Genomic DNA, 17,869 nt, shown 5'->3' with positions numbered 1-17,869 from the left:
AATTTTTAATCGTAGGTGTAAAGGCATATTTTCTATCTGTATGAACGCTAGTTCTTAAAAGTTTTCTAGGTTTTTGAAGCGGACTTAAATCGTTTTCGAACGTATTTTTTGGTTCACACTCGCTTTCTAGCCAATTCTCGAAGGATTATAATTTGAAAATATAGATAGAGATCTTATGCTTTTTAAAGTCTGTAACTGAATCGATATATTATTTCCAAACAAGCGTATTAGATCTCATTACTGTATACTTAAATGACATTACTATAAAAGTTTTTAAAAATAAAAGACTAGAGCAGATCGCTTTTCAACTATTTATTGCTCTTGTGCGACTGAATTTAGCAAGAAAGCGTATTATTTCTTTAATCGAAACACCATTAGCTACAATTCTGAACTTGTAAATTATATCTTTTGAATTCGCTATTTATTCTAACCTATAAATTTTATATTTATTATTATTATTATTTATTATTATTTCTTTCATCCAAACTCCATACTTTACTCGATTATGTTACAATACTGAACTTGTAAATTATATCTTTTCAATTCACTATTTATTCTAAGCTATACATTTTCTTTTTCGAACTAGGTTTCAGGTCATTAGATATTTGGGAACACTCTAATTTTTGCTAGACTACTTTGTTTTTGTGGCTTCAAGGTAATGCTTCTTAACCGCTTGACGATTTACCTTGCCATTGGCACTCTTGGCTAGCTGATCGACCATCAGTGTTCCACCATTTAGCTGTTTGTACTTGACAGTCACGTGTTGGCGCACAAACTGCTCCACGTCTGAGGATCGCAGGGAACTGCCCTTCTTGCGAACCACCGATGCGGCCGCCGCATCTCCTTCGATCTCATTCCACAAACCGAAGACGCACACCTCACTGACGTCGGGCATCTGAGCGATCACCTCTTCGATTTCGTGTGGATAGTACATCATGTTCATATACTTCAGCATATCCTTCTTGCGCTCCACAATATACAAATAGTTGTCCTCATCGAAGTAGCCCACATCGCCAGTGTGGAACCAGCCCTGCTTGTCCTGCATCTCGGCTGTGGCCTTCTCGTTCCCATAATATCCAGCCCAGAGCTGACCATTGCGGCAGTAGAGTTCGCCCACTTCCTTAGGTCCCAGGAATTTTCCCGCATCGCTAACGATGCGCATACAAATGCCGCCACACAGGCGACCAACTGAGTTGGGCTTCGAATGGGTGGTGTAGTTGCAGGAGGCAATGGAGCCCAGTTCCGTGAGACCGTACGCATTGCGCAGAACGCCCTGACCCTGAAGATGGGTCTGCATTTTCTGCAGGGTGGTCACCAGGGTATGTCCGCCAGCGAAGAGAAGGTGGCGAAGGCTGCGCAGTGGTCGCCCATTAGTGCCACCATAATTGGCCAACATGGCGATATACGAGGCGGCGACGATGGCCCAACTGATGCTATACTGCTCGCAAAGCTCCAAAAAGTGAGCGCAACTAAAGGGTTCCGTGGAGATCACACGCTGCGTTCCATAAACCCCGGCAGTAATCAAAGTGATGAGGCCGGTGAGCCAGTCCAGAGTGCTGGGAGCATATTGTACGTCATTCGCAGTTAGATAGCTAAAGAAAAAATTGAAAGAAAAAAAATGTCCCATTAACAACGTAGAAAGGAGAAAGCCTCAATCGATAATGTCTTCTGCAACTCATAGCCCCGTCAGTTTCTTGAGCAGAAGATAGATATTTATTTTGATAGCGAGGCACCCCTGCTTCGTGGACCTAGCCCCGAGTTTCTCGCTCGCATTGTGATCTCTTTCTTTAATTCTGTTAACAACAGACTTTAAATCTCTGTGTTAGCCACAAAACAGTTTCATTTTACGATTAAAGATTCTATTTAATTGTTCCTATCACTCATAATAGGAATAAATATTGGAAAGTTATCTTAACAGGTTTCTTTTTAATGTTTAAAACATGATTTTAACCCAATTGTGAGTCGAATTTTTCTATGTGAAGACTAATTATATTGAATTGTTCCTGTAACTCTTAATAGGAAAAATAATTGAAAGTTATTTCAACATGAATAAAATGTTTTTTTAAATGTTTAAAACACGATTTTAACCCACTTGTGAGTCGAATTTTCCTATGTGAAGACTATAGCGATTGATTTAAAAGTCTATAAAGAACAAAAATACACATTAAGTCGCGTTTAGACTAGCAAATAATTTGCGCAAAAACTCGCCAAATTTCACAGGCAAGAAATGAAAATTTAATTTTTAAATAATTCCTAAAACCTAACGTTTTGTGTGTGTTCTCTTTTCTGATTGAAGTAATACAGCAATTGACTAAATTTGTGCAAACATTATTTGCCTGTCTGACCACCTACCTGTGCTGCTCGAAGATGAGGCGACTGTTTGAGAGAGTCACGGCTTTCGGAGTGCCCGTTGTGCCGGAAGAGCACAAAATAGCCATAATGCTCTCGCTGCCCCGTTCTAGTCGCGTCGGCTCGAAATTCTCGCTCAGTGGTGTTTGCAGCAACTGCTCAACGCTGGTCACACCGGCAATGTGACCACTCAGGGTCACAATTTGCGCCTTTAATGCCACCGCTATGTCCTTTAAACGCACATAGTCCTGACCATCACAGCAAATGATGCGCGGCTTGGTGATGCTGTAGAGGCTCTGTATGGTATGTGCCTCCGTGTTGGGATTGACGGCGTGGAAGGGCGTGCCATTGAACATGCAGCCGTAGGCGACAGCAGCCAGATGCGTTGTATTTCGACCTATCAGGCCAACAATGCTGGACGCATTCAAACCCTGAAGCCTCAAATAGCTGCATACCTTCGCCGCATCGTGCAACATTTGGGTTCTGGAGAGTCGCGTCTTCTCCGTGTGGGAAATCTGAAAGAGCCGCTGCGGCTCGCGTTGCAGTTGCTTGAATATGATTTGTCCGATGGTGAGCTCGTTGTTGTACAGACTCTGCTCGTCGGAGCCACTCCACATCTGCTGGACTGCATCATAGCTGGTTGTGGGATTGCCGTTGAGGTCCAACATAGTGCTGTTTTGCAATTGCAACTGGCACGGGCAACGAAACGGCTCGACTATTTAAAGATCACGCCACTCTCTGCTGTTAGCTGTAAAAGTGTCAAGACAATGGACACGCCATGATTGGCAAGTGCGTCGGGGGGATTGCAACAAATTAGCCGCCAATTTAGCAGTCTAAAGACTCGAGCTACTGTTCAGAATTGCGATTCCACCACGCAAGCTTTGCATTTGACACGAATCTGCGTTTATTCCAGAGGTGGGTTAGAGGTTAGCTTTTATTGAATAAGGCTGAATTGGGCTCTATTGATTAGATTAATAGTTTGTTGGTAAATGCCTAGCTCAATATCTTAATGTATCTGCCCTTCCAATCGGACACAGCGCTGAGGAACCCAGGGTTCTTTTTAAAGGTATGGGACTATTAATTCAATTGAGGTTTATTTATCGGAATATCATATATGAAGTACAGTATCGCAAGAGCTATAGAGTGCAGCCTTAAATGGTCTATAAAATAGGGTTTAAGGCAAACTTTTCATAGCTATTGAAATTCCGAGATAGTTCGAAATATAAAGAGATTTTGTAGGGAACTCGTGATAGCTTTGAATTATATAGAGTTTCGAATTATCGCAGGTTTGAATTAACCAGAGTCGACTGTAAGCCATCTTGCTGTTGTAGTTTCTGAGATACAGGTGATTATACGAACAGCGTTTCCGAAAATTCCACATAGGGGCAGCGGAAGGTAAAATCCAAAAAATAAAATAAGCACATAGGACATATTCGAGCAAAATTTCGTCGCTAGCTCTTTTAGTCTCTGAGATCCAGGTGTTCATACGGACGGACACAGAGTGTTGCACTGAGAATTCCCAAGAAGGAAGTATTATATGACTATAGAGTATTAAGAAGAGAAAAAGAGACCAAAATTAAAGCGAGCGACCACAACCGTAAAGACCTCCACGAGAAGGGATTATTAACTATTTTATCTATTTTATTTTATTCAATTAATTACATAACAACAGTTAATCAGATTTATCTCTTTAACTCCTATCCTTGGCTTCCAAGAAGTAAGCCTTGGTGGCGTTCCGATTTGTTTTCCCATTGGCACTGCGGGCAAGATCATCCATGATGATAGCTCCGGCATTTAGTTGCTTATATTTGGCATCCACATGATCCGCGACATAGTCCACTACGTCCTGGGCATGGAAGTCGGCGCCGAACTTCTTTACGACGGCTGCGGCGGCTTCATCGCCATTGAATTGGTTCCATACCCCAAAGACACAAACTTCGGAGACGCCCGGCATCTTGGCTATAACCTCCTCCACTTCGTTGGGATAGTATATGATATTCTGATATTTCAACATTTCCTTCTTGCGCTCGACTATGAAGAGGAAGCCATCCTCATCCATATAGCCCAGGTCGCCGGTATGGAACCACAGATTGGCGTCGCGTATCTTGTGAGATTCCTCAGGGTTGCCATAATAGCCCGCCCAGTATTGGCCATTGGTTACGCATACTTCGCCCACCTCATCCGGTCCGAGTGCCTTGCCTTCATCGTTTAGTATTTTTATCTTGAATCCGGGCAGCAGACGACCCACGGAATTGGGTTTGGCATCGTAATTCCTATTCATAGTCGCGATGGTGCCCAGTTCTGTACAGCCGTAGCTGAAATGCAAACAATCGTGATCCAGTCGACTGCGGACAGTTTCTTGGACCTCTACTGAGCAACGCCCTCCGCCATATAGATAGTATCGCAAGCTGCTCAGATCGGCCTCTTCGAATTCCGGGCAATTCACTAACATGGCCATATGTGAGGGCGGTTGTAGCAGCCAAGTGACTTTATATTCCTCGATGATGCGAAGCAGTATAGCCGGATCGAAGGTGTTGTCCGCTATAATGCGCTTCGTGCTGAAAACCCCAGATGTAACGAGTGCGCCAAGTCCAGATAACCAGTCGAATGTACTATGCGAGTACTGCACATCGGCGGTGGTTAAAAGGCTGTAAGGATAGTGTGGGATATTAGAGAGGCTTATAAAGACACCCACAAAAGAGTGATTATTAACTTGAACCTTAAAGCAGTAGCTAATTATTCATAGAGGGGATATATTTTAAAAAAAATTATAGGGCTTTGATGTTATAGTTCATACAGACAGAAGTACGGACAGACGGACAAAAAAACTTGGCTATATCGATTTTCCATTTCGCTTTCTTCGATCTCTCAAAGACAAAATTAATTTCTTGCTATGTCCGGTTAAGTTTTCGGTTAATTTTTGTAAAGAACCAGCAAGTTTTGATATTTTTTTCACAATTTTTATTCAACTTACTTGCTGGAGTTGATCATCTTTTGGCTGTTGGTTATGGTTACGGCCTTGGGCGTTCCTGTGGTGCCTGAGGAGCACAAAATGGCAAGCGTTTGCTGAACCCCCTGCTCCAAGCGGGCGGGTTCGAAGTTCGGCTCAATGGGCGTGTTCAGCAGATCTTCGATTTTCGTAACTCCAGGCGGGTGGTTCCGCATCGTAACTATTTGGGTATTAAGCGAAGCGGTTGCCTCCTTCAACTTCTCGTATTCATCGCCATCGCAGAAGATGATCTTCGGGGCTGTGATGCTGAACAGTTTCCTGATGGTGTCCTTCTCGTAGACCACATGGAGCGCGTGGAATGCAATGCCATTGAAGAAACAGGCGTAGGCCACGGCAGCGATATGCGTCGAGTTTCTAGCCATTATGCCGACTATATCCGATTGTCTCAGTCCGATCTGGCGCATATAGCTGGCCACCCGCATAGAGTTCTGATGCAATTCCGAGCGTGTGAGCAACGTGTGCTCCGTAGCCGAAACCTGCATTATAAACCCGATTTAGAGTGGTTCCATTTGTCAGTCTTGGGATTCTCTCTGCTTAGCTCACCTGGGCGACCTGCTTGGGATGGCGTCGCATCTCATGGAATATGATCTCGCCTATGGATAGGTCGGGCGCGAAATGGAAGCGCTCCACCGGACCGCTCCAGATCTTATGCTCAGCATCGTAGCTCGTCTCTGGCTGGTAACTCATTCCGATCGCTGGCTCTAGTCTTTGCTGAATGATGGCGTTTCTTTCAACTGTTCGCTATTTATACGTCGCCTGAGCGCCAAGACTTCCATTAGATAACGTTACCCACTACAGTGTTGAGAACTTTTAGATATAAATATAGCTTAGTAACCAAAACTTGATCGTTTATATCGATATATGTTGTAATAAAACAACAATCAGTCTCATTTATTACGGTATTGTAGTGTAGCTCTCATAAAAAGGGACATTAAAATTCTTGAACATATTCTAAAATGTATATAGCTGTCATAAAGAGATAAAACATTTCTTTAAGTAGACAATGCTGTTTTTTTTTGCATTTAATTGTTTACACAAAAGTATTCGAATTAATTTAAAAGTTGGGAACATATTGCTGGCGTAAAGCAGTCCATTAATTCCAATAATTCCGGTACCATCCAATACCAGCGGCTTATGTCTGGCAGAGATATCTCTTCCAAAGAGACATTGTGGCGTTATTTCAATGCCAAAGCATACAAAAATAAATGCATAATCAACTAACACTTGATAATAAAACATCTAATGTGTAAATTCAGCTGCATAATCGTCTGGCTTTTATGAAGTCGGAACCGCTTATGACTAAGTAATCCATTACTGTTTGAAGTTCAAGCGACTTCTCAGCTTCTTATGGTTTTTCCATTCCGTTTCATGTTTTATCGCCCGTTTCAGTTTATATATTCGTTGCGAAGCATTAACATTATCTTGATATATTAAGACCTCGCTAGAATAGAAATAATATTTGTGTCTGGCTTGAATGTGTTATCATTATATTGATGTAGTTGCATGCGATGTTGGTGTTATTTTTTCTGGAATATTTTTAAATTTTCATGCTTCACTGGAAACTATAAAAGAACGAGTTGAAGTCTTTCTATAACCTGTACCCAGAGGGTAAAAGGCTCATAAATGTTTGATATGTAAATGGTGTGTTAAAGCTACAGACCTTAATAAATGTTAAGTAGATGAGGCCCTGTATCGATGTTTCGATATTCTTTCGTTTTACAATTTAGCAGGCTCTCAAATATGTAGATTATTTTTCTGGGAAATTAATATTTGATGTATCAGAATCTTTCGATGTTTCGAATACGAATTCAAACAAATACCATTGAGGATGATGTCTATTGTTGTTAACATATTTGATTATTCTTTGGAATCTTAGATTATCTATTTAATGTGATATTGCAAGTCTTTCGGTCTTTTGAAACTCTATATATGTGCCTTTAAATGTTTTTAATACTAAATTCAAATTGATTAAATATTATTATTAATTAGGGATCAGGGTTCTGTTCTTTTTTGATCTCAACTTTTTAAATGTATAAAGTAAATTTGTAAAATCGTTTCTTTCATCATATTTTATATTTTATTTTATTTTTAAATTCTTTATAGAAATTCCTGGATACATCATTTTTCTGAATTTCTTAAGAGTGTAAGATTTCAATGCTATCACGACATACTTACAAACATATGAAGAGCGAAATAACGAATCTTACGCTACTTTATGTAAATCCATGTAGTTGTTGAGAAAATTGTAGGAACTTTTATTTTAGCTTTAATCAAACGTTATGTATTTGAAATTATTGGTAATTGGCAACGCTCATTAGTATACACCATATTAATACCGATCTGGTAACTCACAGTTCCCAATAAAGTAGTCCCTCATATACCTTCAACAGAAGCAGATAACTCTTCCTTATTCCCCCCTCTAAGCAACTTGAATATACCAATATAAATTTACTTACCATTTTGTTTTGTTTGATATTTTTATTGGAGACAAGTCTGCAAATAAAAAACCGGGAACTCTTTGAAGGTTAAGGGGGCAAAACAAAATACTTCTAGTTCAATTGCTTTAAAAAAGCATATTCCGTTCGCCACAAAGTAAAGAAATATTTCTGTTGATGTTTCACTTTGACGATAATTCGATAGCTTTTCTAAAATTATGGGGCTTATTGTGGGGCTTTTCCATTGATTTTACACTCCGTCGTTTCTTTATATATATTTTTTCTTTATTCGTTTAATCAAAGCATTGAAGCTGTGCATTCAGATTAGCACCTTAACAATACATTTTTACAAATATAAAATAGCCCAACCTCGAGCACTTCCGCGCGAGGATTAATAAGTTAGTGGTGGCTTATGCTTATCTAAATGTTTTGAAAAAACCTAATCGTTTCAGTCTTCGCAAAGGTCTAGCAGGAAGGAGTCCTTTCTTTATATGAGCTTCCAATTTGCTACTTCTATTCATTGATTTAAATTAGTGAGAGATCAAAATATTTTCTATAAAGTAAAACACTAATAATCTATTGGCATTCAATTGGTTTCTAAATATTATGTGCATTTTAATTTAATTTGATAGACAAATTTTAAAGTTGCTACCAATATGTGTGCAACATACTTGAAACAACAAATAAAATACTTAAAATCCAATGAATAGCATTATTATGGAGTTTTTGAAAAACTGTTATTAATATTTGAAAAAATGCATGCAAGCAGGTTTACTGCAGTTCTAAAGCAGTGCGAGTGCTGAAAAGCAGCGCGATAAAGAGGCGTAGAACATCTATTGCGGAATAAGCAGTGCAGAAAGCAGTTTAATTTGAAAATATTCCTGTAGCACTGCTTGCTGTGCCTATCTGCAAGCAAATTAATTCTTTTAAACAATTTGAAACAAATTTCATTGCAAATAGTTGGTTGTGTTGTGCGATTTTCAAAATTATATTCAAAGCAGCACATTCGTAGCTTGAGATCTTTAGAAACATGAACTCAGTAGGTTGTTGTCGATTACTTTTTTCCCCAAATAAAGTGTTGTTGCAAAAAAAAAACATTTTTAATCTCACAGACAGAATATTTTAGATCCAAAAAAAAAAACGTACTACAAATAATGTGTATGATTATTTAAAGCTACCCGATAGTTATAATTTTTGTTGCTAAATAAATCAATTTAATATAAATGCTAACTTTAAAACATGCAATAAATACAAGTTTATATTTTTTAATAAACATAACTGTAATTTGATCGTTTCTGTAGTTAAAACAGTGTTTATTGTTAAAATGCCATAAAAAGCTGTTACGAAAATATTTAATGCTTCTCCACTTTGTCCTCATAATTATTCCCATAAATTAAAACCGAATTAACTTTCAGCCCACATTTAAATAATGAATAAATCGTTCGTTTTCGGTATATTTCAATTTTCATTTTATTTAAACATGTCATTGCATTTATTTTCTCACTTTAGGTATTTGTTTTCTTTGCATTTTTTGTTTTTGTTTTTGTTTTGTCTTTATTTATAAACATTTTTCACAAACATTTCTTATTTATGTTTTACACAATTTTTATTGCGGTTGATGTGTGATGGCAATTACAACAATTATTTCAACTATTCTTGTATAATTATGCTACTAATTTGTCACACACATGCATTTTATTTACTTGCTGGGATTGATTTGTTTTTATTGAGCATTTGATTTGTAAATTATTAGTTGACATCTGTTATTATTCTTTTATTGTTACATACTTGTGTGTTGTATTTGCTAACAATTTCTTTTCATTTCTTTAATGTAGGCGACCTAATTTCATATTTTCGCTAAATGTTAGTTGATGTTTCTGGCTTACTCACTTAGTTCTATAAAGTAAGGTGATTTGCAGTTTATTGATTCGACATTTGACATTTGCTAGCATTTCTTTTGGTTTTTTATTTTTTATTTACAACATTTCCATGTGTTAGGAGTTTTGAGATTTACTTTGATTGTTAGAAATGTTTTTTTTTTGTTTTTTGAGTGTTTTTGGAAGATATGTGTTATGACTTTGTTTTATTACGTTTAAATGGTGCAAGTACAATTAATTTGTTGCTAGTAGTTGCCATTAGTGGGACTGAAACACTAACAGTGAAGATGATTGTGTGTGTGTGTGTGTGTGTGAGTGCCTAATTGGAACGGTAGATGAGAGCCTGGTGACGTAATACATACTATATATGTGAGTGTATGTCTGCCTGTCTGTAGTGGCCGCTTTTCTAGTTTGAATTTCTTTCGTTTGCAACACTTTATGCTTAACAGCTAATTACTAATTATACGTTTACTTACTCACTAACATTTTGCTTGCTAATTTACGTTAAATGTTCACGTTATTTTCTTTTGTTTATGTTTTTGTTTTGCATGTTTTTGTTGTTGTTCGAACTTGTAAGTCTTTTTGAACGCATCTAGAAAGTTGTGCACTTTAAGCCTAACCGTAACCGTAACCATAACCATTTACACTCAACCGCTGTTGTTGCTTGTTTAAACTATTTACAATTCATATATAATTAATTGGACTAATGCAGACAGATTTGAAATGATAATTGACCAACCGACCGAATTCAATATCGAATATCAGAAACTAAGATAAGTTATCAATCAGCTCAACCAATGCCAAGTTTCGAGTTAGAGAGCGCAAATGAATTCATAAAATATCATCTGATACATACAAGTAGATACATAGCTAATTAGTTAGTTAATGTTACTGCTCCTATGTCTCCTATGCTAGCTTTATAGATACTTTATTCTCGTTATTCCCAATGCTGCTCTTATTATGAAGTTTAACATCAATCAACACACATCAACATGCCTAACACTGACGACTACGATCTGTGGCGATCGCCTGACTATATGCTCACATTTAAAAACCCTGTATGTTCAATAGCTTCAATATATATATATATATATATATCTATATATTTATATATAAATACAACTACGAGTAATTTGCATTTCCATTTAAATGTTGCCTCCTCTCTATTATTCATCTAATTATTTATGCATGTTTGTTGTCGAATCCGATGAGCAAGTTGCTTGGCACGTTCTTTAACTAAGTACATAGTACATTTATGTTTTTTTTTTTATTTATATATAAGTATGCATACATATGTGCTTGCATTTGTGTGTCTGTGTGTGTGTCTCTGTGTGTGTTTGTGTTCATTTAACAATTGTTTATGTGCTAGGTGTTGTGATTTCTTTTTGTTTTTCATTTCATTGATTCTGCATATAATTTTGCAATTTTTGTTTTGGTTTTTCTTTTTGCTTACCTTTAGTTTTTGGAAACAAAAGTGAAAAGTATGAGAAGCAGTAAAATATAATGCAAAACGAATTGGAAGTAGTAGAAGAAGAAGAATAAACAAGCGTAAGTTGAAAATGAAAGCGTAGACTACGAAATGTTAGTTGCTGTTTAAGGCTTATGCTATGTAGAATTCAGTAATCAGTAATCAGTTATCAGTATTCAGAGTATCGGGCTCTAGCCATATGCCTTGAAAATACATATGGCAATGGAAGTTATCGCGTGTGGCATCTGAAACCCAGGACATTTTTGTATTTGAGAGGCTTAATATTTAATCATAGGTATTAGTATCTTCTTTTTTGTTGTTGTTGTTGTTGTTTTTTTGAAGATGTTTGTGCATAGACTTGGCATAAATGTAAGTTAAGTTGGATTGTTCATATGAATATATGTAAATATATGTAGGACTCGTCTACAGCGTCTACAGAACTTATGCAATTAGTTGATAATGATTTGTGCAGACCGCAATACAGATTGCCGCTGCTCTGACAAAAGGCACTTAAACAATCAAAATGCTGGAGCATTAATACAAAATGAATTTGTTGGCTTACGAGTAGTTTAAACTTGTAATTTGTTGTTACTTTTGGATTTTATTCTTTGGGTTTTGCTCTACTTGGTAAAAACTATTATGTACTGTGTATTGTCTGTTAATTGGTATAATTTTTGTTATTTTTTTAATAATTATTAAACTACAAGTACTTAAGGAAAAGAACTAGCTAAAGGCGGCATACGCCCACAACTAGCAGGCCAGCCGTCCATGGGCATATGCCTGATACATAATTTAGTAATTTGAATATAAAAGTTATCATAAAATGTATCATACTAGTTATGAAACAATACTTGTATCATTGGCAAAGTTTTAAATGGGCATAGTCCTAACTGAATATTAGAATGCAATTTTTTTCACTGATCTGTGTCATGGAATTGTTGAATAGAACGCAAAATCACTGATCATGAATTATATATCTAAGCCAACGATCATTGACATAATCATATATAACAATCGTCATCATCTAAGAAGTGCCAAATTTTGGAATATAGAAAAAATTGGAAAAGATTCAAAATTTTAACGTGATCTTTATTTTTTCACTAATCAGGTTTAAATCCAGATTTGAAAATGCTAATAATATTGATCTTTAGAACCTTATAAAATATATATTTTGAAGTTGAAGAAAGTGAAGAAAATCTGATAATTTATTTTTTTATACATTCTAAAAATATATGATATTTTTCTATATATATTTTTTTAGTGATCAGTGATCTCTTATATTTTTGATTAGAGCTTAAGATCAGGGATTTTCGATTTGAAATTGGTTAAGTTATTTCAACTTGTTTGGCGCCAGATAAAGAATTAATTAATTTGATAATAGTTTTATTTTTATAATTTCCTACTAAGTCGAACTGATCAGAAATTGAAGTTATAAAACATACTAAATTACGAAAATATCTGAAAAAGGGTAGTAATAGGAAAAAGTGGCTTTATTAATAGTAGAAAGTTAATAATTGATCTTGAATGGGGATTACTAAATGAACTCATCTTTAGAAACAATTACAGCCGTAATCGAAAAAAATTTATTGATGAGGGCTAGTAGTAGGAAAGTGGCTTTATTAATAGTAGAAAGTTAATAATTGATCTTGAATGGGGATTACTAAATGAACTCATCTTTAGAAACAATTACAGCCGTAATCGAAAAAAATTTATTGATGAGGGCTAGTAGTAGGAAAGTGGCTTTATTAATAGTAGAAAGTTAATAATTGATCTTGAATGGGGATTACTAAATAAACTCATCTTTAGAAACAATTACAGAAGTAATCGGAAAAAATTGATCGATCTTCGAACGGCGATCAGTGATCTTTAATAATTAAATTGCTTCCTGATTACACACTACCATTTGTTATCGGAAAAAATAGATCGATTACAATCAATTAATATTGAAGTTGTTTTAATGATCAGCGATCATTTGGATCAGTTTCCTGGACGTTATAAGCAAACAATTAAGAAATATTTAGTATGATCAGTTTTGTCGTTCTAATATGAGAGTTTAAAAATCGCTTCGTTAGTTATAGATCAGTGATCAGATGTTGACTATGCCCACTGGTGGATTGTTAGTTAGTATATACTAATTGTAACTACATAAACATATTTGGCACTAATTTTCAAAATGTAATTATTAGTTAATAAAAAACTAATCAAAAACTAAACTGAACTGAACAAGTGAGAGAACGTTTCATTGCGTAAGAAAATGAATATAACTCTAAGGATTAGGAATTTCACTAAATAGAAAAACTTGCGGTACCCACCAGTTCCAGTTAATATTTTTAAATATATTTGTTCATACGCATTGCCAATTGAATTAGTTGTAATAGGAATATTTGCCAAATTGAAAAATAAAACATAACTCGCCTTTTGCAGTGTGCTTCAAATTTGTATTTGTTTTTCATTTTGGATTTTCTTTTATTTCACAAAACCGTTTTGCATGTTTTGCTTAAAAGTTTATTTATTTGTTGAACATCATTTAATTTTCCTAGTTTTTCAATGTCGATTAGTTGTAGCTGTGTGTGTGTGTTTGTGTGTTTGTGAGAGAGTTTTCCTCTATTTTTATAAAACTAAGCTTAAATAATTAATCTAGACGCTTTTTACAATTATTTAAACTAGACTTTATGGTTTTGCAATACGCTTAAAACTTATGACATATTTACAAAATCGGGCGCCAGCGACGTCCGCTGAAGATTCGCCTTATATTGTTGCTGTTGCTGTTGTTGTCATTTAAAAGGATTCTACGACTTTTTACAACTAACTTAGCGATTTCTTAAGTACAAATCAATGTTGTGTGTTCGCAATTTATTGGTCTAAACTCAACAGAACGTCTTGTTAATTAGCTAAAAAATAAGTAATTAAATTACATAACAATTTCTGATTTCTGGTTTCATCAAAACAAAAAACAAAAAAATCACACCAAAGAATTACACGCGTTTAAAAACGCCAGCAAATCGCGCCAAATGAGAAAGTTTTCCAACTTGGCGTAATTGTTTGATTTTGATTTATAATATATTTTCTAAATTGTTTTCTCATTCCAATTTTCGTTTAACTACTACGCAGTCACACTTGATCAACTTATCTTACAATTATTTGCATATCAATTTAATTTATAGAATTATGTATATTTCATATTTTGTTTTCATTGGAAGTGCCTTCATACATACTCGTACTCGTAGTCGTACTCGTACTAGTATAGGTGTGTACTTGTATGTTTGTGTGTGTGTGCCTTGACCAACACAAACATAGACGAGTATGCATATACATGTGTTTACTATATATACTCGTATATGCAGATATCGCACGATATACATACATATGTACTGCAGATAATTTCATCTTGGATTCTACATAGCCTTTGACAGTGAGTGACAGATAGAGAGACGCGCTTTAGAAGGTCCTTTAGTTTTGTAGGTGCAATCAAATCAGTTGATTGTTTGTTTGATTGTTTGTTTCGAATCAAATCGAATCGAATCGTACAATGAATCAAATCATAGGTGAAATGAAGCCAACAAAGCGTTATGTAAGAAAGTTCATAACCAAAGCGTGAAGGGAAACAAGGTTGAAAGAAAAAAATGAAAGAAATAGGTTAGTACAATCTTTGGTTGCTGTTCCATATACGTCTCTAGTAAAGTAAGTTAACAAAGGTAACGGCATTTACTCATCCTCCTCCTCCCTGAAGAGATATGTGCTCCAGTAGACCAGATTGAAGAGCGCGAAGACCAGCGGGAAGGTGATGCGTGATATAACATCGATTCTCTTCGATCTAGAACATTGTCTTGGATAAATATTCAACAAGTACGAAACACATTAATTGATCATCTAGAGATTGGCTTTTTGATTTGTGAGTTTCTTTTGGTTTTTCGTTTTTATTATTTTTGTGTGGTTTTTGTGGTTTGTTTGTTTTATTATTTTTTTTTTTTTCGTAAAACGTTGCAGCAAATAATTTGTTTGTTTTAAAATTTGTTAACACTACGTGCGCCAAACAGAAAAGTGTGGCATACTTGTATTTGTAAATTAGGGCAGGATATAGGTGCCTACGAATGATGGAAACATTAGGAGAACTACTTATGGGCTGCAATTATATTTATAGACGCACACTTTCTCTTACGATAAAACTTGTCTTCAAAATAAATGCGGGAATCTACACAAGTGCTCTTAAAAATATTGTTCTAAAATCCTATTGATAACTATCAATTAATTTTGAAAAAAGAAAAATTAAAAATGAAATTACCTGCTAAATAAGTTATAATTTCTTTGTAATTAAACTAACCTGGAGTTGGCTCTTTGTCGCCAAAATCTAAAGCAAAAAGTTCAGAAATATGTTACAAATAGACGGACTGAGAACAGACTACAAAATATATTTAAATATATATCTCTAATTGAACTAAAAATATGCTACATGAAGTTCATAAATATAATGTAATTGAAAAGTATCTCACAGATATAGTGGAGACTTAATAAAGCAGATAAAAACATAAAGTAACGTTCATTAAAGTGTATTTAAATTTATCTTAGTCTAACATATAGATAATTATAAAATATTGTTGAGGAATAGGTGTTTTTCAGAAGAGAAAAAAACATTTTTTTTTTACAAATTTGTTTAGAATTTTTTTAGATTTTTTATTAGAATTTGTTTTAGAATCTTTAATTGGAGAATCCTTAAATTAATCTAAGTTATGGCAAATCTATCGTAAAATTAAAATTAAAAATGAAAGTATATCTTAAAAACAGTGCAGACTTCATTCGATAAGGAGGCAAAAAAATAAAGAGCTGTTAATTGAAGTATCTTTAAATTCAGCTAAGTAGATAGAACATTTATATATAAAATGAGAAATCTTTTAAATAATATCAATAACTGCTATAAAACTATCTTCCAGATTCTAATAGTTCATCTTGCATTGTTTCTCCTATAGATGCTAATGGTTTTATACAAAGTTATTTTATAGAAAAGTATCTGAAATATGATATTGCTTAATCGATAAATATTTATAATTACTCTATCGAGTAATTGGTTTTAGATTCATGTGAGTTGGGAAAGTGCGCGTCTAAGTGAGATATGAATGTGGAGTTCTACAAGGTTGTAACAAGTTGGATATTTGGGAAGACTTTGGTGCCAAACCAACAAAGAAGTGCTCTTAAAAGTTCTACAACAGAAACGTCTTAAAACAAACAAATCAATGGAAAGCAAAGCAATTTATTTAATTTGAAAATTCATCTTCCACACAAATGTTCAGCATTTGTAAAGAGCTTCAAAGCAAAGCAACAAATAATTAGCATAAGGAAATTAAATAATCATTTACTTGATTGTATTTTTTGTTGTTTTTGTTAGCAGCAATCGAAATCATTTTGGCAAGGAAGGAACAAAAGACAGCGAGCAAAACAACAGAATAACGTTGAGAACGGCAAGGCAAGCAGCAAAATAGAATTCGAGAGGCAAAAATTAACGAAATCGGGTTGACTTTTTTCGTTTTTGTAGTTTTTTTTCTGTTTTTGTTTTTCTTCAGTTTTTTTTTTTTGTAAGTCAATTTAAGGTTTTCAATTACTGTACTGTTTGTATGCAAAAAAGTGAATAACAAGAGTTAGACAGAGAGATAGAGAGATATATACACATAGATATATATATATATATATATATATAAATTTTTTTTATATATATATTGTATATTCACAACATCAAAAAGGAAATCCATCAACTACTACGTAAACGCACAGAACTAGACGCTAGTTAGGGACAATCGTTGAATTGTCAGTTACCTTGTGGGGAACTTCGATAGCCAAGTCTTACAGCAGTTCGGACGTTTCGGGGGCTGCATGTGAACCTCGCACTGTCGCAGTTTTTCGAGCGCCAAAGGATCGGCAGGATGGCGCACCAGCGGTTTCTGTAGGCCGCAGCGACCAAATTGCGATGCCGTTTGAGATGAAAGTTGCGTTGTAGTTAATGCAAATGAGGGCGGTACATGGGGGCGTGGTTGTGAGCGTGATTCGATTCGATTAAATTTCGATGCATTCATTTTTTTATCCAATTTCATTTTCGTTCCGCGGCAGCGCATGAACAAACGACGGTGGTGTTGATGTTTTTTGGTTGTTGGGTTGGTAGGTGGGTTGATTGGTTGGTTTTTATGGTTTATTTGTGGTTTTGTTTTTTGGTTGATAGTAGTGGTAGGTTTTGTTGTTGTTATTGTTTTTATTGGGATGAGCACGTTTGAAAAAATTGTTGAATTTTGTATTGTTTTTGTTTTTTTATATGGTTATATAAAAAAAGAGGTAAATATAAAAGAAAATAGTTGTTTTAATAGTTTTATCATCGTAATTTATGAATTGCCAATTGGTATGAGAAAAATAAAATTGGTTTAGTTAAGAGTTAATGAACTAATTCATCAATCCCTGTTCAAAGCTAATAGAATGGAATTTCCAAGCCTAATTATCGATAGTACATTAGTCTTTGGTCTCCAATTAAAATAGTACATGTGTTTAAGTTTTTAAGAAAAATATCGAAGAGATCTAAACTGCTTTTGGTTTCTGAGCTATTATTAGAATCTTGCATTCGTGTTAAAGGCTCCTTTTAAATAAGGTTTGTCTCTAGTTTTTTTTTTTTTTTTAAATGCTTTCTGTCGATATCTTCAAAACTAGTATGTATCAGCAGTATTGTTCATAGCCCATAATAGTAGTTTTTTTTAAA

At 35.0% G+C, this 17,869-nt stretch overlaps 3 protein-coding genes across 15 annotated transcripts in view; all 3 read right to left on the bottom strand.

Moving 5' to 3' along the window:
• Window positions 1-420: 420 nt before the first annotated feature.
• LOC115624028 (probable 4-coumarate--CoA ligase 2) lies at window positions 421-3,017 on the bottom strand. The gene is made up of 2 exons (XM_030518605.1): window positions 2,353-3,017; window positions 421-1,592 (listed from the first exon to the last, which is right to left on the bottom strand). Exons 1-2 carry the CDS (start codon window positions 3,015-3,017, stop codon window positions 632-634), a joined length of 1,626 nt encoding a protein of 541 aa, XP_030374465.1. The 3' UTR covers window positions 421-631.
• A 955-nt stretch (window positions 3,018-3,972) lies between these two features.
• Window positions 3,973-6,048, bottom strand: LOC115624008 (4-coumarate--CoA ligase 1-like). Of its 2 annotated transcripts, none has more exons than XM_030518580.1 (3): window positions 5,903-6,048; window positions 5,324-5,835; window positions 3,973-4,997 (listed from the first exon to the last, which is right to left on the bottom strand). In XM_030518580.1, exons 1-3 carry the CDS (start codon window positions 6,044-6,046, stop codon window positions 4,040-4,042), a joined length of 1,614 nt encoding a protein of 537 aa, XP_030374440.1. In that variant the 5' UTR covers window positions 6,047-6,048; the 3' UTR covers window positions 3,973-4,039. The 2 variants fall into 2 exon arrangements, with proteins under 2 accessions (XP_030374440.1, XP_030374441.1); XM_030518581.1 differs by having other exon boundaries at window positions 5,912-6,048.
• Window positions 6,049-13,555: 7,507 nt separating this feature from the next.
• LOC115624334 (glutamate-gated chloride channel) overlaps window positions 13,556-17,869 on the bottom strand; it is a 54,066-nt gene continuing 49,752 nt past the window's right edge. For 4 of the 12 annotated variants that reach the window (XM_030518971.1, XM_030518970.1, XM_030518975.1 and 1 more), the window contains exons 11-13: window positions 16,945-17,069; window positions 14,849-14,965; window positions 13,556-14,587 (exon numbers count right to left, since the gene is read on the bottom strand). In XM_030518971.1, coding sequence (XP_030374831.1) covers window positions 14,578-14,587; window positions 14,849-14,965; window positions 16,945-17,069 — 252 coding nt within the window. In that variant the 3' untranslated portion in view covers window positions 13,556-14,577. Of the gene's footprint in view, window positions 14,966-16,944; window positions 17,070-17,869 lie in introns of all 12 variants that reach the window. The other 8 variants (XM_030518979.1, XM_030518974.1, XM_030518978.1 and 5 more) reach the window with 3 other exon arrangements.

The sequence above is a fragment of the Scaptodrosophila lebanonensis genome, unplaced genomic scaffold (genome assembly GCF_003285725.1).
Source record: "Scaptodrosophila lebanonensis strain 11010-0011.00,11010-0021.00 unplaced genomic scaffold, SlebRS2 tig00000053-arrow-pilon, whole genome shotgun sequence".
Classification (NCBI taxonomy): Eukaryota; Metazoa; Arthropoda; class Insecta; order Diptera; family Drosophilidae; genus Scaptodrosophila; species Scaptodrosophila lebanonensis.
The sequence above is the reverse complement of the archived record's forward strand: the minus strand, read 5'-3'. Positions and strand labels throughout refer to the sequence as shown.

Excerpts from the sequence above, each read along its gene's own strand:
- LOC115624008 (XM_030518580.1), bottom strand. The coding sequence starts at position 6,046 with ATGAGTTACCAGCCAGAGACGAGCTACGATGCTGAGCATAAGATCTGG. Across the intron at positions 5,836-5,902 it reads ATCCCAAGCAGGTCGCCCAG|GTTTCGGCTACGGAGCACAC; the intron begins GTGAGCTAAGCA and ends TTTATAATGCAG. Across the intron at positions 4,998-5,323 it reads AAGATGATCAACTCCAGCAA|CCTTTTAACCACCGCCGATG; the intron begins GTAAGTTGAATA and ends CTATCCTTACAG.
- LOC115624028 (XM_030518605.1), bottom strand. The coding sequence starts at position 3,017 with ATGTTGGACCTCAACGGCAATCCCACAACCAGCTATGATGCAGTCCAG. Across the intron at positions 1,593-2,352 it reads CTCATCTTCGAGCAGCACAG|CTATCTAACTGCGAATGACG; the intron begins GTAGGTGGTCAG and ends TTTTTTCTTTAG.